Source organism: Lynx canadensis, chromosome B3, assembly GCF_007474595.2.
Source record: "Lynx canadensis isolate LIC74 chromosome B3, mLynCan4.pri.v2, whole genome shotgun sequence".
NCBI lineage: Eukaryota > Metazoa > Chordata > Mammalia > Carnivora > Felidae > Lynx > Lynx canadensis.
Genome location: NC_044308.2, coordinates 67205514 through 67228836, shown reverse-complemented (window position 1 = coordinate 67228836; position 23323 = coordinate 67205514). Strand labels below are relative to the sequence as shown.

The 23323-nt window shown below is 34.5% G+C and overlaps 1 protein-coding gene across 1 annotated transcript in view; it reads right to left on the bottom strand.

Annotated features, from left to right (window-relative positions):
• DPH6 (diphthamine biosynthesis 6) overlaps positions 1-23323 on the bottom strand; it is a 178636-nt gene that overhangs the window by 21908 nt on the left and 133405 nt on the right. The window contains exon 6 of the mRNA XM_030318556.1: positions 10603-10664. Within this exon, the coding sequence (XP_030174416.1) occupies positions 10603-10664 (62 nt within the window). The remainder of the gene's footprint in view (positions 1-10602; positions 10665-23323) is intronic.

Sequence of the window (23323 nt, the reverse complement as noted above, 5' to 3'; positions counted from 1 at the left end):
AGTCTGTACACTGAGCAAACATGTATGTAACATGTATGTAACATATATCCCATGTTCACTGGGGAGTGGAGATTGACATCAGAATGAGGCACAATTCAGACCCTGAGTCAGGAGATTACCTGAGGGCAAGGAGAAGGAGCTACAGGCATGCTCTGAGGGCAGGTAGAAACTAGATGAGGTCCGGGACTCCTTATCTCTAGGAGATATCTTATACCTAGGCTGGAACCATAGCAATTGACCTTGAGTCCAGGCTTCTGCAGACATAGCTAGTGGATTTGTTGCGGGGGGGGGGGGGTGTCTAAAAAGACACAGTATCTGATAGGGAGGGGGGGAATAGTTCTCTGAAAAACAAGCTTTAAACTTTCTGCTAGTTTCAACCTCATAGACCCTATGGGGCACAGTTTCAAAGGTTTGAAGATAAAATTGAAAATTCTAGAAATGGCAAAAATGAATCAGATAAAATAAGGAAAGAAAAGTTAGAAATTTAAGTAACATCTAAATAATAGGAATTCCAAGAGGCAAAAACAGAAGGAAGATAAACATCAGTGAAATACTTCAAGGAAATTTCCCCAAACTGAAATTTTCAAACTAAAAATTCTACCTATCCAAGCACAATGAATAAAAACACACTCACTCAAGACATAGCAAATAAATTTTATAATTCTAGGAACAAAAGAAATATATACTCTTGGAGAGGAGATGGAGAGAGAAATGAATAAGATCACATATAGTTAGGGATCAGAATGATTTTGGGCTCTCAAAAGTACTGAGATGCAAGGAAATAAGATCCAGAAGGAAAAATATTCTGAAAATAGAATTCTGTGACCAGGTAAAGAACCAATCCAAAGTGAGGAAAGAATGAAGACATTTATAGAAATACACAGTGTCTCAAATGTTTTACCTCCTGTGGACCCTTTCCTAAAAATCTTCTAGAGAATATGCTTCACAAAAGTGAGAATAAACAAAGAAAAAGGAAAATGTTGTGTCCAGGAAACAAGGGCTCCAAGACAGAGGGAGGATCAAGGGATCTCCAGGACTATGGGGAGATGCTAGGATGACAGCCTTACAACAGGCATAGGAGGAAACCGGTCCAGGCTACATGTCAGAAGGCGTTGGAGAAAACTTCTTCTGGGGAGAAAACTGACAAAATACTCAATACCCCTGAACATCTAGATAAGAGATTAATAAACCAGTAATGAGTACAGCATTGAATTAGTGGTGAGCACAATACTAAATAGATCAAAGAACAAGACAATTATTATTTCAAGGGAAAAAATAAAAAGTTGTACAGGAAAGGTTTATGACCAGAGTTTATTACCTAATTCAGCTGTGTATTGGGTTTTCACAGTTATCATAATGTCAACTAGACTTGCAAAATAACCATATGGGAAGATGGTAGAGGGAAAAAGTTCACATATGCGGTGGAGGTAAAGGGAGACAGCTAACTCTGCATATTCTGGAGTGATAAGTGAATAAATAATGCTAAAATTGAAGAGAGTCATGAAGTAGTAATACAAACATGTAATTTAGAGATGTGGAGGTAAATATCAAAATAATCAACTATAGAGGATGAAAGTACGATGTTGAAATGGGAGAAGGGAAAGACTCAGAAGGTTGTTTCTGAACCAAAAGTTGAAGACTCATTTGACAAACACTGTAAAACATCACAAAAATAAGACTCCTCTTTAACATTTAAGGAATAGTTCTAAACCTTTAAAATTTGATGCAACTTTTATATTAAAATTCATCTACTTTTTTGAACAATGAGAAAATAGTCCTGGGGGAAAAAACCCACGAAGGAGAAAATAATTTTAGAATCCATTTGTTCACTTATCAGATGATAATTTTAGGAACCTGCAGAAGTTTAAGAAGCAAGCTAAAATTGTTCTATAGTTAATTTAGAGTTACAAATGTACAATCCTTAAAGTTGTATTTTTTGATCTAGAAATTACATTCCTAGGAATTTATCTAAAGAAAATAATAATCAGAAATGTACATGTAGATTCAGTAGGAAAGATAATAATCATAATATTATTTATAATAATTTTAAAATAAGTAAAATTATTTATAATAATTTAGAAATAACAAATATTTCCAACAAGAGATAACTCATTAAATTTGTCATAATACATTTGTATGTAGGATACAAATATGATGGGATCCACACAGCCATTAATTAATGTATTTTCAAATTAGATATATTTATGTGGGAAAATAAATATGACATAATGCTAGGAAAAAAAACCAAGACAAACTATATGTACAGTTGAACCTAATTATGTAAATAAGACATGCACAACTATTTAATTATGTGAACTTGTATAAAAAGTGAACTCCCAGGAAAAAAAAACAAACTGTTTCAGAATGCACCAACAACGTTAGCAGTGTGCATCACAGGGTGGAGAAACTATGCTTTTTATTTACTTCTCTGTACGTTATTATACTCAAATTTTCAGCAATATGCAAGTAACTTACATTGTTTTTTTTTAATTGCCATTTATTTGTATAATTTATTCAAGATTTTTCCTTATCAGAGGCAAACATTTAGAAATATTTAATGGGTATCTTTTGTCTATGTCCTTGCAAATGTATTATTATTTTGTGTGCCTGTATTTTTAATTGATTTCCATGTCACTTTTATGCATTCAACACTTTGTTGCTATATGCACATTGAAGATATTTTTCTAACTGCAGACCTGTATTTCATAATGTGCACTCAACACATTTTAAGTAACTGGTTAATTTTAACTAACTGGCAATGGACATTCATACTGCTTCCAAGAACCCCAACACCATCAAAAATAAACCTGCAAAAACTATTTTCACTAACGTCCCTTGTGGACTGATAGGATGGGGATATTTAATGTAGGAATTGCAATACTGCCTTCCAGAATGGTAGTACCAACCTATATTCCTAAGGTTCTGTAAAAACCTCACCTGTCAACAACTGGCATTATCCAGTTTTCTTATTTTTGTCAAACTGGTAAAAGGTAACATTATTGCTTTAATTTGTACTTCTCTGATTGCTAAATCTGTTTGATCATCTCTTCATATCTGTATTTGGTTTTGAGATATTCTTTTCTGTACAGCGTTTCTCCACAGCCTTTGCCAGTTTTCTGTTAGGATTGTTATCTACATGTTGATATATGTCAGTTAACAATCTCTTGAGAGTTTAAAATGTTACTCCAACTATTGTGTCTACTCAGTTTTCTGGGGTTTTTTTATTGTAAAGCAGAAAAATTCCAGAATTATTCTTCAGTAATAGCAAATTTTACTCATAATAGTAAACATTGCTAACATTTATTGAGCATTTAGAATGTGCCAGATACTGAGCTAAGCACCTTATATATCATCCTATTGCTATTACTTCCATTTTATACGTGGGAAACTAACTAGACCAATGTTTGAAGTAAGCAGTAGAGTCAGGATTCACAGCTGAGCTCCTGGGTACAGAGTTAGCTTGCTGACTGCTGTCTGACACTGCCTCTTCCCCAGGCAATCTGAATGAACTATGAAAAGGACCCTTGCCCAAAGGTATCATCTTTTCTCCACCACCTCTGCCACCAACCTGTCTGTAATTCTCACGATTAAATAGTGATTTCTTCAAGGGAAATCATTATAATATACAAAAACTCCCTTAACTAAAAAATAGTAACTCTTAGATACAATAATATATTAAAGGATTAACATATTAGCTCAATTAACTTATTACATTTTATAAGTCATGTCCACCCACGTTACACAAAAGGTACATAAAAGATGTTTCAGGAGATCTGAGGCAGGTGAACAAAATGGGTTCCTCTATTTAATCCCTTTTTCTCCCATTCCTACAAGGTCAAACATTTTTTTTTCTCTTTTTGAATTTCTTGAGTATTTGGGAGAGTTGTGCCAACAAGTTGAAAAATGAATACGTAGTTGATTTTTATCTCACTTAATGAGGTTAATCACATTATTCATAAAGATAGAGACATACGGACATTCCTTAAAATCTGATTTGTCTTAGGCAATGACAGAGAAGACAGAGTCCTAGAAAACGTGTCTTTAAAAAATTTAAAAAAAAAAGTCATACCCTACAAATGCAGAAAGAAGATGGAGTTTGACAAATGACTCATTCTGCTTTAATATTAGAATCATTGTGCTCTGGGTACATCAGATTGAGGTCTCTTTTATGAGCATAAGTAAAAATGAAAGGAAAAATAAGAAAACCAAAAATCTGGGTTAAGATCTGGGTTGTGTCAGATAACTGTTGTGCATGAGGTGAGAAATAAATTGATAACAAATTGGTGTAAAAATTTAGTTAGCACTTACTTCATGGAAAGCTCATGTACACACAGATTAGACTATGCAGAAGCCAGAGAAAAAGACACACTAGATTGTTTTGCATAATTTTCTGTAACCATCAGGAAAAAATAATTCCTGCCAAAAATGTGCAATTAACCATTAATATTCAATCCTTCTCTTTTGAGCAATTTTTACTATTTTGAAAAGCTCCTTGTCAAAATCAGCAAAAATAATGACAGGTAAATCCTATAGTAAAATCCCTTCAAACATTGCTTCTGTTCCTTTTTCTCTCTCCTTCACTCCTGCAACTCCAGTTACGGGTATGACAAACTTCTCTCCTTTATATCTTTTATATTTTTCTCTTTACTTTCCATCCTGTTTTTCTTTGTGCTTCAGCCTGGATGTTTTATATCACCCTATCTTCCAGGTCTTTAATTATCTACACAACTGTATCAAACCTACTGATAAACCCATGTTGTATCCTTAATTTCAGACATTGTATTTTTAAGTTCCAGAATTCTATTTGATTCTTCTGTATAGATTCCGAATTTCCCCTAAAATAGTTCATCTTCTCACCCAATGCCACAGTCATTTTAAAGTCTAGATCTGGGAATGTGATCATATGACTCCTCTGAGACTGTTTCTAGGGTGTGTTTTTTTCTCAGTTTCTCTGGTTTCAATTCTCTCATCAGATCTCCTGATATGCTTGGTAATTTCTGATTGCCTGCTGAAAACTGTATGTGAAATATTTTAGAGACAGTTTGAGGCTGTGAATCATGTTATCCTTCTTAAGAGGAAACAAGCAATATGAGTAGTAGCACAGGTTAATTCAGTCTAGGATTGGTATGATCAAAAGTGGGATATATGTATTTGCAAGGGCTGCTCTATTTCTGGTTTGCCTTTACCCCTAAGCTATAACCCATTCAGGAGACCAACTGAATACCTGGAGGGTTAACCAGGTCCACTCCACTTAGGTTTGCAATGAATTCCAATTTGGGTCTCTCCAGTGCCATGAAAGCCCTACTCAGCTAGAGTTTTCTCCATAACTGCTTCCTATCCCTGTACCATTTTTTTGAATTAGAAAATATCTTGAAGGGAATAGAGGCTCTGTTCTCACTGGAATCCCGTCAAATTTTCTCATTTTTTTTTGTAATTCTCTAATGCCTTCCAACATTATTTCTGTTTTAATTTCATATAACTATTCTAATTTTTTTAACTGGGAGAGTCGGTCTGATGTAAGTTATTCCACCACAGCTGAAAATGGATGTCTTCAATGTCTATTACCCTTAAAATCATATATACATTCTGACGCAGTATTTCCATTCCAGGACATTATCCTACAGATAAACTTATTCATGCCACAAAATATATGTACAGTAATGTTCATTCTGGCATTACTTGAAGTAGCAAAAGACATGAAAGCATGAAAGAAATCAGTAAGGAATAAAGTTCATCAACAAACAATGGGCTCAATAGTTATCCACCTAATGATGTTGTGGAAACAAATGACATGTATCTTTATGTGTTAAAATGGAAGATGGAGAAAAATGTGCATAGCATGCTCCAATTTAGGTAAAACTGAATAAATGCTTGCATATGTATTTACATATGCAAAAAAAGTTTTTGAAGAGATACGTTAGAACAGAGAAGACTGGCTGCTGTGGGAAGGGGTAGAAAACCTGGGAACTTGGAATCAGAAGATTTTTCATTTTTGATAGTGTTTGAATTTAGTTTTTATACATTACATGGTTTAATGTTATAATAAACAATAGAAAAAATATATAGCATGAGAAGTCTACATACTGGGAGTCAAAGAAGAAAATGGCAGCTCACAGGAGGCTTATTTAAGCATGACTGTGAAGTTTAGACTTTAAGGACAGTTTGGATTTACTTGAGTGAAGGAATATGGGGCACCTGGGTGGCTGAGTCAGTTGACCATCTGTCCTACTCTTGGTTTCGGCTCAGGTCATGATCTTATGGTTCATGGGTTCAAGCTCCATGTGGAGCACTGTGTAGGGCTCCATGCTAGCAGAGTAGGACCTGCTTGGAATTCTCTCTCTTATTTGTCTCTCTCCCTTTCTCTCTGCCCCTCCCCTGCTCATGTGCACATGTACACTCTCTTTCTCTCAAAATAAAGTTTGAAAAAAAAAGGAGAGAGAAAGCATGCAGAGAGGGGGAGTAGAAGATGGAGGAACAAGGGAGTACTCACTCTAGGGAAACCATCAATAGTAACAAACTCATAAAGGATAGATAGGGTGGATGTAGAAGACTGCCTATTTTTACAAGCCTCAGTTTCCCCAAGGACACATTGGGCTGTGTCTAGGAGTTAAATTTTACTTTGAGGCAATGGGGAACAATGCAAAAGTTTACAAGCAAAGTGTAATATGATCAGATTTACACTTCACACGCGTGATGATGACAGTCCTGTGGATGATGTATTGACAAGGGGTAAGGTGAGGAGGAGAGACTTGAGCTAGAAGATTGCAATAACCCCAAAGCACTGACAACAAGGATTAAAAGGGGCAGATAATAAGATAGAAGGTAGAATTAAAAGAAGTCAGGGCCTTATTTATGAATGATGGAGCCTAAGAAATCATTTATTATGATTCACTTTTTCTTGGTCTTGGACAACTGAGTAGAAGACAGAACCTTTCATGGTCAGGACACATAAAAATGGCATGGATATGTCACCCAAGAAATGTTTAGTTCTGCACAATTGAGATTGAAGTGCTTGAGTCATGTAAGAGAGAAAGGTGTCCAGCTGAATACAGATGTCTGGAGCATAAAAAGATGGTGGAGGAACAGTCTTAATTGTCATAAGAATAAAATTGGTAGCTGAAGTCATGGGGGTATTTAGTATCACCACAGGAAGAAGGCTATGGATGGGACCACCACTTATAAGGGGTGGGACTTATACGGTAAGCCTCAAAAGGAAGCTAAGAAAATATTCAGAAAGGCTTCAAGACTTAAGTAGTAGAAGCCAATGGATGACAACAGTTTCAAGAAGGCTTACACTCTTTCAGAGAGATCTAGAAATATAGGGCTTGAAGTGTGTTGTTGGTATTGAAGAACTACAAGATGATATATGTGATCACTGTGTTAGAAGTACTTAGTGCTTGTTTAAAGATCAGATTCCCGGGTCCTTCTGAACTCAGATTTCTTATGGTGGGAAACGAGTACATACATTTTAACAAGGTCCCCAATAAACTTCACTCTCAGGTCTGAAAGTAACGGTGGCAGACTGTCCACTCCGTAAGAACAAGAATTTTTTTGTTTAATTCATCGTGTATACTTAGTGCTCACCACAGCATCTGCCACATAGCAGGTCCTCAATAAATGCTAAGTAACTTAAGGATGAGAGCAATGAATGGACGCATAGACAGATGAACACACAACTGCATGAAAGAACTAAAGAACTAATGTCTTTGCCAAAAACCTTGGTAAGATTACTGGAACTTACGTTCTAGTGGGATGGGTGAGGGCACAACAGATAATACACAGGTAAACAGATAAACATGGTAATTTGTAGAGATCTATGTAAACTGAGGTAGTCTGGGAAAGCTTTTCTGAGGAGGCAGCATTTGAGCTGTCGCTTAAATTATGAGAAAGCAGTCGCCATGTGACGGTCTGAGGTAAAAAACATTTAGGGCAGAGCAGAGTTCTAAGAAAAAGGGCAAACAAGTGTGTTTAAGTAATGAGGAGGCATCTGTGGCTCTGGCCCAGTGAGTGAGATGGAGACTGGCAGAAAACGAACCCGAGAAGATTGAGTGGACGCAGATCATATATGGTTTTGTCGGCTGTGGTCTCATAGGAATTTGATGTTCTTCTAATTGTAATGAGAAACTGTTTAAATTAAACAAAGCACTGAAATGATTTGATTTACACTTTTAAAAAACTACTTTGGCATCTGTATGAATAATGGATTGTAGCAGGGCAGTGGCGGAAGTAAGTAGACCACTTAAGGGTTGATGAAGTACTCCGGACGAGAGAGGATTATGGTGGTAGCAACAGAGACGGTGAGAAGTGCTTGGGTGTAGAAGATATTCCGGAGATGGAACAGACAAGATCATGCTAACGGGTTGGCAAGAGTAAGTAAGGGAAAGGGGAGTCTAAAGAACTTGGATTTTAGCCAGTGAGCAATGGGGACTTAAAGTTTTGAAGCGAGTGACACAATTACAGTAGAATATATTAGAACAGTTATCTTCAGGCAGTGAGCAAAATGCATTCTTTGGGAAATGAAACGGAAGGTAGAGGCAAATTTGGGGTTGTCAATAATACTGCAGGCCTGACGTGTGACAGGCACTGAACTAAGCTGAAGACAAAATGAATGGCAAAAAGTGAGGTATAGCTATAAAGGCCGCCATCAAGTTTGTGGAGATTTAATTTGCAGTGCCTCCGGGCACCAGAGCTTTGCAGAGAAATTTGGCCAAGCAAGATTTGGGAATCATCAGAATATAGCTAGTTATTAAAGCCATGTGAGTGACTGATTAAACCCAGAAAAAGGTGATAGAGTAAAAATGAAGTCTAGACCAGGAACTGACAAAAGAGACTAAGAGTAACCAGAACAAAAGGAGAAAAACTTGGAGAATGTGGCATCACGGATGCTGATGGGGGCGTTTTAAGGAGTGTTTATAGCTGTCAGATAAGGGCTAAGAAGCATTGGTTGGGTTTGGTAAAACAGAGATTGTGGGCGATCTTGGTCAGAGCTGTATCCATTTGGAGGTGTTGAGAGAAGCCAGACTCCAGGTACGTGAGGCATCTGGGACAGGAAGAAGCACTGACCACGAATACAAAGAACATTTCTGAAATTTCTGGTTTGGAAGCAAAAAAGAGAAGCAGCTAAAGCAATGAACAGAGTGGAGGAGGGGTGGAATCTGGAATGGGAGAGATGGTGGTATGTGTTGCTATGATGTGAAGGACACAATAAAGAGAAAGAGGAGGAAGATACAGGAGGGGATGAGTGTTTGCAAGGTCTGCAATCCCAAAGCCTTAGTTGCCTGTGCTACAAAGACTCTACATGCTTGAAACCTGAACTTCTAACTTTAGATTTATGGAGCAGCTTGCAAAAAGCTTTTTTGCCAAAGCCCCAGTCTCTCATTTCTGAAGTTCTCTTTCTTTCGCCCCCATAAATTTAATTTCGTTATTTATCTACATTGCTTATTTCAGAGGCAACATTTAGTCTGATGGTAGGGAATAGATGTGAACATAGGTATCAGGTTGTGAGAAGCTGTAGCCGCTGTGAGAATGTCCCATCAGAGCAGTATAAAAAGCAACCATGTCCATTTAGCTCAACTTAAATAAGTGACAACAAATAATCTAGAAATCAAATGTAATTTGTGGCAAATATATGCTCACTTCATTTTTATTTTGATCTTTATTTACTATTTGCCTCGCACATATTAGATGCTTACTAACGCTTGATGAAAAAAGGAATTAATGTTTCAGGGATTTCTAAGCATTTGGTACATATTGGTAAACCATAAAATAAACGCAAATAACTGAAAGAAAATATGAAATCCACAAAGTTAGTAAAGAAGGTATCTGCTAACATATCATGGCAATGGTACTAACAATGTCTAGAAATAATGTTGATAAATTAAGAGCAGTGGAGGAGAAAATGCTAACTTATTAGAGGAGTTCCATTCTTTCATAGAAGTAGGGTAATTTCCTTTTTTTCCATCATAATTGTGACATAAAATATTCTTACAATTCTATCTTTTAGTTATCATTGCCATACTAATAACATTTGCCCCCAAACTCTCATAAAATATAATACACAGTTAATAAAAAAGAATCAAAATAACTAAATCTTTCTTTAATGTTTAGAACCCATTTAGGATTTGACAATGATATGGGTTTAATGGTTGTTACTTGAAACCTTAAAATAATTTTTTTGCTACTCTGCAGGTTAATTTCCTAATTGGTAAAAGAGAAGAGGTTAGATTAGATAATATCTGAAGGAAGTTCCTACTCACATTTCTGATTGAAAAGCATATGATCACAGAGACCATCAGCTACTTTAGGAATATAGTACTTTTTATATAGCATACAATGTCCATTTTAATAAAAGAAACCTTCTGACAGGACAGTTTCCTTTTGGTATAACTTACTGTTTTATTCAGACCCAAAAGCTGGTAATGATTTTCATAATTAATTTTAGACATTTTTATATCCATTAGAAGTTTAATTTTTTCACAAAACTATATCATGAATGTTATCTGAGTTTTTCCAAAATAAAATTAATTTTGTAATCATCATATGACGGCCTCACTTTTTCTTCCTTTAGAGGCCTATATTTTGAGAAATAGTATAAATTCTTACCTCTAAGAGATAAGGTTCCATTTGATCCAGGGTTTTTCCAAGATGCTTATCTGGATCTAAACCTGCCAAGAAAGGTTACATTTTTTTTTTAAGATAACTATTGGAGTATGGAAACCAATTTGACAATAAGTTATATTTAATATAAAAAAATAAAGATAATTATTGGATTGGATGTTTAAAGATGCATTCCCCTACCCTGCCCCTCCTTGCCTAGGAAACCAGTACGTGTATATTTCAAATTGCTTTGATCCTAAAGTAAAATATATTTTCCTATTCCCCTTGGATAACTGGTTTTCTTGCTCTTGAAAGATAAGTTTTATACCAAATCATTTGATTGCACTGTATCAGCTTCCAGATATATTGTTTCAATTCATTTTGAGCAACTGTAATTAGGATGGAAAACAGGTTTCATTTCAAAGGTCATTTATGTCCTCGGTATTTTAATTATTGTCATTATTTTACTGATGGACAACAGTGAGAATTTTCTTATATGTCCCTATTCTATCTAAACTTTAAAATTCTTACTTTGAGAGTAAGAGTAGAAAATAGGAGAGTGGTAGACCATTATGCTTTTATAATTAATTCACCTCAAAGGAGGGTAGGAACAAGGACAAAAATAGTTACATTATCAAATTAAATGACATTTCATTTCAATGACCACTTGTGCAATAATGTATTTTCTAAGCAAAGACAGAGACAGCTCTGAAAAAATTGTTATTGTACCAACAGCATGTGCATAATCTTAGATAGACATGTTCAACTGATATAGTAGAGTTTATGTAGGTGACAAGGTATAGGCAGATACGTATGGGCAATAAACTCTTCCCACATAATAAAACTCACTTGCCAGTGAAGAAAAAGTCACATGCCAAATGGCTGCTATAGAATGAAATCATTCATTTTAGATATTACATTCATAATACAATTAGATATTTACATCCATAACATAGGTATTGGCCTAGCCTCATTTAAATAAGTTATTTTTATTTCTTAGGGGATTAAACTATTTAGCTTAATAATTACACAAACTGATTAATAATTTTCTGCTCCTAGTTGGATGCCTTTTTTGGTAACATGATATTTCTTATTATCACACATCAGAAGAAGGGAAGTCAGGCAAAGACTGAGGATTCTTCTGCCACTGAGTATTTTTAGGTGAAACTCAAAGCAAAAAAAAACTCAGACCAGTAGCACTATGCAGACTTTCTGAGTCAACTCCCTTCACAAAAATCTTATTCTGATGGTCTATTCACTAAAATTAAAATTGCAAGGAGATGGGTGAACGCATAGATGAACCAATCACTGACTTTGTCTGGTTCCTCCACGTCTACCACCACTTAGCAATTCAGTATTTAGAATGAACAAGTAAATGATATGCTTTGACAGAAACACCTGTATAATCACCACCCACATTTAACAAGCATTAAAATCGTGTCATATTTCCTCCACAACATTTTTTTTTAAGAAATAAACACCACCAACACAATAGAATGTCCCAGTATATATACTCTTAATCTATATCCCCTATTCCTTCTATAATGTAACCACTCTTCTAAAATTACATTTTTATAATTTTACTGTAAATGTATGTATCCAAACAATATTTATTATTGTTCATGTATATTAAATTTTTATATAAGTGATGTCATCTTTAACTTGATTTTTTTGTTTCACACTGTTAAAGAGATTTACTTATATTGATTACTATGGCTCTTGTCCATTCATTTTTACTATTGTATTCTATTCCATTATATGGATATACCAGAATTTAATTATACACCTCTGATAGATGGGTACTTGGGCAAAGGGCTGTTTCTAATTTCTGTTTTGCCACAAGTACTTTTTATGCTGCAGTGAATATGCTCTTATTGAAATTACTATGACAGAGGAGAATATATACATATAATTATATACATTATTGTATATATGCATGTGTGTGTGTGTGTGTGTGTGTGTGTGTGTGTATGTGTGTAATCTTCAAGTCTATTAGATATTGCCAAATTACTCTCTAAAGAGGTATTACCGTTTTACTTCCACTTTCAGGGACGTAGAATTCATATTTCACATAATGTGAAAATAATTTAGTGGTGTCAGAATTTTAAATCTTTGTTAATCTGATATACATACATATCCATACGTATACACATATATGTAATATACATATATACATTGAAATATATAAAATATACACATAATTGTTTTAGATATTTTAGTTTTCATTTTCTGATTACTGTTAAAAGTAAGCACCATATCAGGACCAGATGGTTTCCCAGGTGAATTCTACCAAATATGTAAGGAAGAGTTAAAACCTACTCTTCTCAAACTATTCCAAAAAAAAAAAAAAAAAGAAAGAAAGAAAATTACAGGCCAATATCTCCGATGAACACAGACAAAAATCCACAGCAAAATATTAGCAAACTGAATCCAACAATACATTAGAAAACCATTCATCACGATCAAGTGGGATTTATTCCAAGGATACAAGGGTGGTTCAATATTTTCAAATCCATCAACACGATACATCAAATTAACAAGAGAAACAGTAACAGCTATATGATCATCTCAAAAGATGCAGAAAAAGCATCTGACAAAGCATAAGATTCATTTATGATAAAAACTCTCAACAAAGTAGGTTTAGAGGGAACATAACAAATAAAAGTCACATATGAAAACCCCACAGCTAACATTATTCTCAATGGTAAGAAACAGAGCTTTTCCTCTAATGTTAGGACAAGACAAGAAAGTTTACTCTCCTCCCTTTTATTCAACATAGTACTAGAAGTCCTAGACACAGCAATCAGGTAAGAAAAAGAAATAAAAGACATCCAGACTGGTAAAGAAGAAGTAAAACTTACACTATTTGCAGATGACATGATGCTATATATAGAAAACTCTGCAGACTCCACCAAGAACCTGCTAAAACTGATAAATGGATACAAAATTCACGCACAAATAATCTGCTGCATTCCTATATACTAATAATTCTGTAGCAGAAAGAGAAATTAAAAAAAATAATCCCATTTACAATAGCATCAAAAGGAATAAACTATCTGGGAATAAGCCTAACAAAAGGAAGGGAAAGACCTATATTCCAAAAAAATATAAATCAATGATGAAAGAAATTGAACATGACAAAAAAAAATGGAAAGATATTCCACGATCATGGATTGGAAGAAACAATACTATTAAAAGGTACACACTACCTGAAGCAATTTATAGATTTAATACAATCCCTATCAAAATACCAATAACATTCTTCACAGAACTAGAATAGATAATCCTAAAATTTGTATGGAACCACAAAAGACCCCTTAATAGCCAAAGCAGTCTCAAGAAAGAAGAACAAAGTTGGAGGTGTAACAATCCCAGATTTTAAGATATACTACAAAGCTGTAATGATCAAAAGAGTTTAGTACTGGTACAAAAACAGATACATAGATCAATGAACAGAATGGAGAGCCCAGAAATAAACTGACACATTCGTGGTCAATTAATCTATGACAAAGGGGGCAAGCATATACAATGGGAGAAAAGACAGTCCAACAAATGGTGCCCAGAAAACTGGACAGCTACATGCAAAAGAATGAAACCGGACCATTTTCTTAAAGATAAAATGGATTAAAGACCTATATGTGAGACCCAAAATCATAAAATTCCTAGAAGAAAACAGGTAGTAATTTCTTTGACATCAGCCATAGAAACACATTTCTAGATATGTCTCCTCTGGCAAGGAAAACAAAAGCAAAATCAAACTACTGGGACTATGCCAAAATAAAAAGCTTTTGCACACTGAAGGAAACCATCAACAAAACAAAAGGGCAACCTACTGAATGGGAAAAGATGCTTACAAATAATATAACTAGTAAGGGGTTAATATACAAAATATATAAAGAACTTACACAACATTAAAACTCTCCCCAAATCATCTGATTTAAAAATAGGTGACAACCTGGGATGCCTGGGTGGCTTAGTTGGTTTAACATCTGACTCTTGATTTCAGTTCAGGTCCTGATCTTACAATTCATGAGATCAAGCCCCACATCAGGCTCTGCAATTTGCAGAGCCTGCTTAGGATTCTCTCTCTATCCCTTTCTCTCTGCCCCTTCCCTGCTCATATGCCTGCACATGTTCACTCTCTCTCAAAATTAACAAATATTTTTTTAAAATGAGCGGCTAGCTGAATAGACATTTTTTTCAAAGAAGACATACAGATGGCCGACAGACACATGAAAAGATGCTCAACATCACTCGTCATCATGGAAATGAAAATCAAAACCACAATAAGGTATTAATTTACACCTGTTGGAATGGCTAAAATCAAAAACATAAGAGATAAGTGTTTGTGAGCATGTGGAGGAAAAGAAACCCTTGTGCACTGTTGGTGAGAATGCAAATTGGTGCAGCTACTATGGAACACTACGGAGGTTTCTCAAAAAATTATGCTTTATGTATTTGAGAGTTAAGTTGTTATGTGCATACACATTCATAATCTCTAAAACTTCTTGATAAGATTATTTCTTTATCCATTAGTAACAACCTATTCATCTCCATATGTCTCCATATGTGGTTTTTATCTTATATCTTATTTACCAATGTTATGACACCAGCTTTATTTTGTTAATATTTTACTGGCATATATTTTTCCATCATTTATTCTCAAATCTTCTATGTGCTTTTGTTTTAGATGTCATTTATAAGCTACATATAATTGGATTTTTAAAAATTTTATCCTATCTTATAAATACAACTCTAAAGAATGGAGTTTAAATATCGTAAATTCTTAACATTTTATGTTATATGTCTGGACCGATTTCTACCATCTTACTGTAGATTTCCTGTTAAGCTTTATACAAATTTGTTCCTTTGTTCTTTTCTGCTTCATGCTATAATGAAAGGATTTTTGTCTGTCTGTTTTCTCTACTGATTAGGAAGCTATAGACTGAATTTCTACTCTTTCAGTAAATACTTGTAATTTTTAACATTCAAAACCATATTTTTAAAGTCTAAATGTATTATCTAAACTGGGACGCACCTGGGTGGCTCAGTTGGTTAAGTGTCCGACTTTGGCTCAGGTCATGATCTCATGGTTCATGAATTCGAGCCCTGCATTGGGCTCTGTGCTGGCAGTTCAGAGCCTGGAGCCTTCTTCGGATTCTGTCTCTCCCTCTCTCTGCCCATCCCCACCCCAATCTCTCTCTCTCTCAAAAATAAATAAACATTAAAAATAAATAAATGTATTATCTAAGAAGTATGAATCTTAGAATATGAATCTAACAATTTGTTTAGCATCCTTGTGACTAAGAGAAATGAGCATGTTTTCACTGGTACTAAATAAGCCCTACCATTTCAGTTGTTATTATTGTGTTAATTCTTATTTCCACCAGTTCTGGCAAGAAAAATTAAGCCCGCTAACATATTCTACCATGTCTATGTTCACAATTGTTTCTCATTAACTTCTCCTGGAATTCAATCTATTTCTAACTGAAATCCATTCTTTATTACTAATTTTTTTTTTTTTTTTTTACTGAAGATCTGTGAGTGGTGAAACCTCTTAGGTTTTAGATGTCTGATAATATCCTATTTAACTTTCATCATTACATAATAGATTAGTTATAATATATTCCTTCTTCAGAAATTAGTTGTTCCTAATAAGATTTATGCTGTCAGCTTAATAGTGGTTCCCATATAATATTTATTTTTTCTGTGCTAAACTGTACAGTTTTCAATGTACTTGTGACATACTATAATGTTAACATAATGTGTGTAAATGTATGTTTGTTTATTTTTATTTATTTTGAGAGAGAGAAGGTGCAAGTGGGGGAGGGGAGAGGGTTAGAATCCCAACCAGGCTCTGGGCTGTCAGCGTGGAGCCTGATGTGGGGCTCAAACTCAGGAGCCCTGAGATTATGACCTCAGCCGAAGTTAGAATCATAACTGACTGAGCCACCTAGGTGCCCCAGTTTATTTTTATTTATACCCTATAGCACCTAATGTACACTTTCAATTCTAAAATTTACATTTTTATTCCAGTCTAGGAAATTTTCAGTCATTATGTCTGTAAATACTGTTTTTCTGCCTTCTATTCTGAAACATCTATTACACAAACATTGGCCTTTCCCAATCTATCTTACTATTTTTAAATTGTTCTTTCAATTTGTTTTTCTCCCTCTATGTTGTCTTTTGGGTTAATTATTTTTCCTGCTTCATTCATTCTCTTTGACTTGACTCACCTAGAGTTTATTCTATCCACTGAGGTTTTTTGATTTTTTTAAGTGACTGTATGCTTCATTTCCAATATTTCTTTTCTTTTTTAATGTTTATTTATTTATTTTGAGAGAGAGAGAGAGAGAGAGAGAGAGAGAGAGAGAGAGAGAGAGAATGAATGGGGGAGGGGCAGAGAGAGAGGGAGAGAGAGAATCCCAAGAAGGTTCTGAGCCACCCAGATGCCCCTCCAATATTTGTAATTGGTTACTTTTCATATCAGTCTCTTGCTATTCCAATGTGATTTGTTTTTCTAATTGATTGCTTTTTCTTTAATGGATGTTTTATTTTTCTTCATCTCTCTGAGGTTCTCCTTCATACAGGACACTTTCAGTCTCTGTTTCCCCCCAAGATTATGATCTCCTAAGTGCTTTTGCACTTACTGTGGGCTTGAAATGGGAATATGGAAATTTTAAAGCATGAATGTACAAGGCCAGGATGACTGGAAGTCACTTTTTAGCTTTCCTTCCAAACCCTTGATTCTTACATATTGGTCTTACAACATAACCTATCTCACTCAGCACTTGGGCACTAGGCTACACATCATTAAAATCATTTTAAAAGTCTCTCATGATTGAATCTAATAATTGACATTTTGCTTCTCCGTAAGGATCTGGGAATAAATAAATGCCTGTCTAAAAGTCAGGAAGGGAATTTAAGAGGACATGGTTTTACATAGGTAGGCACTGGAAGATCAAACTGATAATCTTCCCATTTTTCTTACAGTCATTTAATTCATTATAGAATCACCAGGCCTCAGCTCTAAACTGTTAACCTATAAAAATAGCTGTTACATCTCATTTCAGAGATTGTTGCATTCCATGATGGATAAAGTAATTTGGCTTGTCTTTAGATAATAGTCAGTAAAATCTGTAAACATAAGCCACACTAGGCATAATTTTTCCATATGAATCTGTGATCATCACACAGTATATTTTGTCAAAAATTAGTTGGTTATTTAAAGTTTTTCCTTATTCATTGAAATATTTTCAATTTATTTAGTCCTGGAGTATGGCACTAAAAATATTAAAATAAATCAAAATTTAAAACCTTAAATAAGGTTTTCAAATATTTTCCTGAAGCACATTATAGACCTTTTCACTACAGTAGAAAATTACTATAAAGCTATAAAATAGCTAAAATAAAAGAGCTACATTTCTTTTCTCTTAGAGTTAATAATGAAATAAGCTGCATGTGTAAGTCTTTATAGTATGATAATGGGGTTTATGTTATGTTTAGTGAGCATGATAGGTTCTATGATTCATGGTCTGATGCTTTAGACATTTCACACAGGGAAAACAACCAATCAGTAACATTTCACATACACAAAGCAATAGATGATTTCACTGGACATATAAAAGCAAGAGAATGGCAGGACCTGAGAAATAAATAGCTTAGACACATTGTAAATTTATCGGAGGTTTTGTCTGGGGATTTTGGTAGGCTTCTTTGGCATGAACAATGATTTAAAGGTTCTTATCTCATGATCTGATGTTATTTAAATAGACTAGCATTCTTTTCCAAAAAAGGTCTAAATTCTATAATGAAACTCTTTGTCTAGGTTCAATACAATAGTCTACATATTCTCTTGAATGGATCTTACTACTTTAAATCAACACTGTATATCATGCACACTTGGGTCAGGCTAACCCATTCCACTGTACTTGATTATGACTACTTCAGTCCTTTTCTCCTGATGCTTTGCTGGGTACTCTGTCCAAGTGCAATCTGTCTTTGCTTCCATTCTTCTGTTCATTAGAAAGTGACAAATTTGGGGACCTCATGATTACTACTCATATGACATGCCCATATGAAATTTCAGATTGTTTTTATAAAATGTTTTCTTGGATAAGATCCAGAGATTACTAGCAATTCAAGCTACTCTCTTTAAGAAATTAATGGCCTGGAACCACCATGATCTCAGAGATCTCTTCTAAATCAGCTGAGCCTATTGCACGTGGGGTGATATTAGTCAGGGATGTGGTAGGACGATTATTCATCCTATGCCAGAATATATTCAGATATAGAACTCGTCTCAAGAAATCTTTACTTCCTAGAACACTGATGATTCCATAAATATTAAACTACATGCAAATGAAAACTCGTTGTAGCTTATTTTTATAAATATAATGAAAGTTTGAATATTTAATTTTCTTACACTTCCACATATTTTTTCACAAGATTCCTCATTTAGAAACATTGTAGCATTGTATGTACGGTTGTTATGATATTTAATTCTTCTTAAATGGAACAAGATTATTACTAAAATAATTTTAAAACAAGGATTTGGAGAAACAAATCACTTTAACATGAAAAAACTGTTAGCGTATCTATAATTATGAAGCTCATGGATGTCAGTCTTTTATCTCGTGTATTTTTGGTTTGGGTATTTTCTAACTCGGTGATATGCATGGAAAATTCTGACATTCTTGAATATCTTTCATAATTGAGTCCTTCATAATTGAGAACGGAAGGTCAGGGTCAGATTAGCATCAAAAAATATATTTATCATTGGACATATTTTTTAACTTTTAAGCTTTAAATGGTTTAGAGAGAAACAGTTTAAATAATGAAGTCAATATTTGAGTAAAAATTTAACACAAAGGTTAGACAACATTAATACCTTCTCTGTTTAATTTACTTGTTTTACCAATAAGAATCCACCCATATTTCTAAGTACAACTAAAGATGCTAATGTACCAATATATTTGTATTATATAATATTACATCTTCTATTACACAGAATCATTTTATCTATTCCTTCCTTCCTCTCTCTCTCTCTCTCTCTCTCTCCCTCTCTCCCACACACACACCCTTTCTTTCTTTCTTTCTTTCTTTCTTTCTTTCTTTCTTTCTTTCTTTTTCTCTCTCTCTCTCTTTCTCTCTCTCTCTCTCTCTCTCTTTCTTTGTTTCTTTCTTGTAATCTCCACATCCAACATGGGGCTTGAATTCATGACTCTGAGATCAAGAGTCACATGCTCTACCAATTGAGCTAGCAAGGTGCCCCATACATAAAGTCATTTTAAGGCATAAGAATAGATAACAATACGTCAGTAATTTTTAAAGCCATCTTATACACGAATTCATTCCATTTTCAATTTTTCAGCGTAGCCATTTAACTGGCATATGCAGCCAGTCCAAAAGGCATAATCTTCTCTTTCTTTAAATAAACCCAAGAATCTAGACCCAGTACAGTTTCAATATAATTTGAAAATCTCTCTCCTAATCTTTGTAATGTCATTGTTCCCATTTTATTTTATATAAAACTGTATTATGTTAAAACTCTTTGAGGGACTATGAAAAGCCTATGAAAAAGCCACAATGGCTCACGGGCTTTTTCAAAGAAATTCAACTTTATCTAAAAGTTTCAACTTATCCCAGTCCTTGAAAAAGATGTTTCTTTTTTAGATTCACTCAATTTAGGTGTTTTTTTCTAGTGAAACCTGGGTCATGAATGGACATAAACTGCACTTCCCCCAAACCTTAATAGTCTGTTCAATTTACCTCCTGAATCAGTGAGTGGTAGAATGAAAGTCTCAATATATCTATCTACCATATGAAAACATTTTTATTGATTGAGATGTTTACATTTATTAATGTTAATATATATATCAATATCAAGAAACATCAATAGTAATAAAGAAGATAATTACATTCCATAGAACCTAGGATGCTGTTATATTTAGAGTATATTTGAACTCAAATACATAAGTTACTTACAGTTACTAACACATTTTTCTCCAAAGTGCAGAAAAAATTTACTAAAAATCCTGACCCCTAACCATTTAATCATGTCTTATAGACATTCCTTGATGGAAGCTGGGTGGATGAATAAACCCACAACAAGACCTAGGCACTGGATAACTCCATGCAGAATTAAGAAATTAATTAGGAGGAAGAACCGTAATTTGCAGAGCTGACATCTATTTTACTTTACTTTCATGTATCAATGGGAAGCAATTACAATTCAATTAAAATATTCAATTTTATTACTTTACTGACTGACCTTGAAGTTAATGCCTGTTTTATTTAATTGCATCATCTATGAATAAATGTTAACCCTACACTGTTATGCCCCATTATTTTCAATGCATTTTTCAAATTCTCAACTGAATTATATCAGTCAATTTATTATCTGCTGTCATGAAAGCAAGTGGAGGTTTATTTCTTCACGACAGCCCAATATACGATATGAAAGAAACATCACAAAATGTTTGATAATGCTATTTTTAAAAGAGTCAAGTAAAATGAATTGTGTTCTCATATCAACTTTTGTAGCCTAGACTTTTACTGTAAAATCAGTAGGTGATATTAGAAGAGGTATAATCCTTCTGAGAAGCAATTTCTAGTCTGCCTATAATTTTTGATAAATTCAGTGCAGACAGGAATGGAGCATCCCATGTATCTTCAAAAGCTAAACACACACACACACACACACACACACACACACACACACACTTGATAATCTCTTCCTATTTCTACCAGATTCACCAGCCACCAGAACAAGCAGATCTCATTTAAAAAGCTCTACAGTTTTGTTGGTAAATGCAACTTTTTCCTTTTTTTTTTTTTATTCCTAGACTCCACTTGAGCACACCATAATAACTGAGCATTTTAGAAATAAAATGATTAAACCTGTGTAAAAATGAACAGGTAAGAAAGACTAATTATGTGATCTTCAAAGTAAAGATAAACTCACATATTGTGAAAGTTGAGTATTTGGGGAAGGATGTTATTTCACTTTCTAGATTTTCCATTTCTACTATTAGACCACTAAATCCTTACCTTAGAGGTTGTATTAGAACTCATCTCAACATAACTTCTTTCTGAAATCTATTAATTGGTATTTTACTTCAGTGTAAGTAACATAAAGGAAACTCAGATACTTTATGGATTCACTTTTAAGATCCATGACATCCATAAAATTAATGACCAATAAATCATATTAAGTATAATTCTGCAGTTAATGATAATCAATACTTGCTGGTGATAGCTGAAATGGTCCTTTTTTTTTCACCTTTAAAAAGATTATACAGTTTTAGCATGTAAAAAATGAATCAAAAGTAAAAGATACGGGTTTCAAACAGAGGGATTTTTTTTAAAGGAGCAATTTGAAATATTTCATTTAGAAATATCTTCCTAAACTTTCATAGTATTATTTAACATAGTAAGTACTGGAAACTGAAAGCTTGATATGAGTAGGGAGTATTTAAAGGAGTAAAAGTTGAGGTTAAAAAAGTAGACAAAAGCCAGATCCTATAGGGCCTCGAGTTTCATCTTAAAGAACTTATACCTGAATGTAAGGTCACAGAGAAGACAGAGAAATGATAAGCAAAGGAATGACAGGATCTAATTTGACTTTCAGAAAGATCACTCTAGCTTCAGTATAATTCCTTGGCAGGAAATAAGACTGAAGGTAAGAAGGCACATAAAGGGCTGCTGCAGTAGTAAGAGAGTATGTAACTGACAAGGCAGTAGGTACAAAAGGAAAAGAACAGATTTGAGAGCAACATAAAATAGGTAAGATATACAGTACTTGCTAATGAACTATAGGATGATTCTCAGGTTTCTGACTCTGGACAATGTTAAAAATGGTGGCACCATTTACTTCAGATATAGGACAGTAACAGAAGAATGTTTGGGAAGGTAAATAAAGCTAGAATCAATTTGGAAATGCATTTGAGGTTCCAGTGAATCATCCAAGAAGGGATATCTAATTGGCAATTAATTATAAAGGGTTAAAGTTTAGCAGAGAGGTCTGGGCTAGAAATACTAATATAGAAATAGATGCTATGAGATGAAATGACTCAAGGAGAATATGCAAAGTGACAAGAGAAAACACAGGAAAGAGCTTTGAGGAATATCAAACTTTAACTGACACTGTAGTCAGCTGTCCAAAGTCCAAATCTGATCTGGTCATCTTCACTTCAAAATCTTTCAAACATATTCTGGGCAAGATGAGCACTAGCTTCTAATTCTTCCATTTTTTTTCCTGCAGTGGTTAATTTTATGTGTCAGCTTGACTGGGTCATGAGGTCCCCAGATTAAGCATTGTTTCTGGGTGTATCTGTGAGGGTGTTTTCTGGATGAGGTCAGTGTTTGAACGGTGGTCTCAGTAAAGTAGATTGCCCTCCCCCATGTGGGTGAGCATCAACCAACCCCTAAGGGCTTGGGCAGAACAAGGCACAGAGGAAGGAAGACACTACTCCTCCCCTTTTCCTGCCTCAGTATTTGAACTGGGACATCTCACATCTCCTGCCTTTGGATTTGGATTTACATCACTGGCTCCCTTGGTTCTCAGGCCTTCCAACTTGGATTAAATTATACCTGTAGTTTTCTTGGGTCTTCAACTTGCAGGCAGCAGATTGTGGGACTTCTCAGCTTCCATAATCATGTAAGTCAGTTCTTCATAATACATCACCTTCTACATCCTATTGGCTCTGTTTCTCTGAAGAACCCG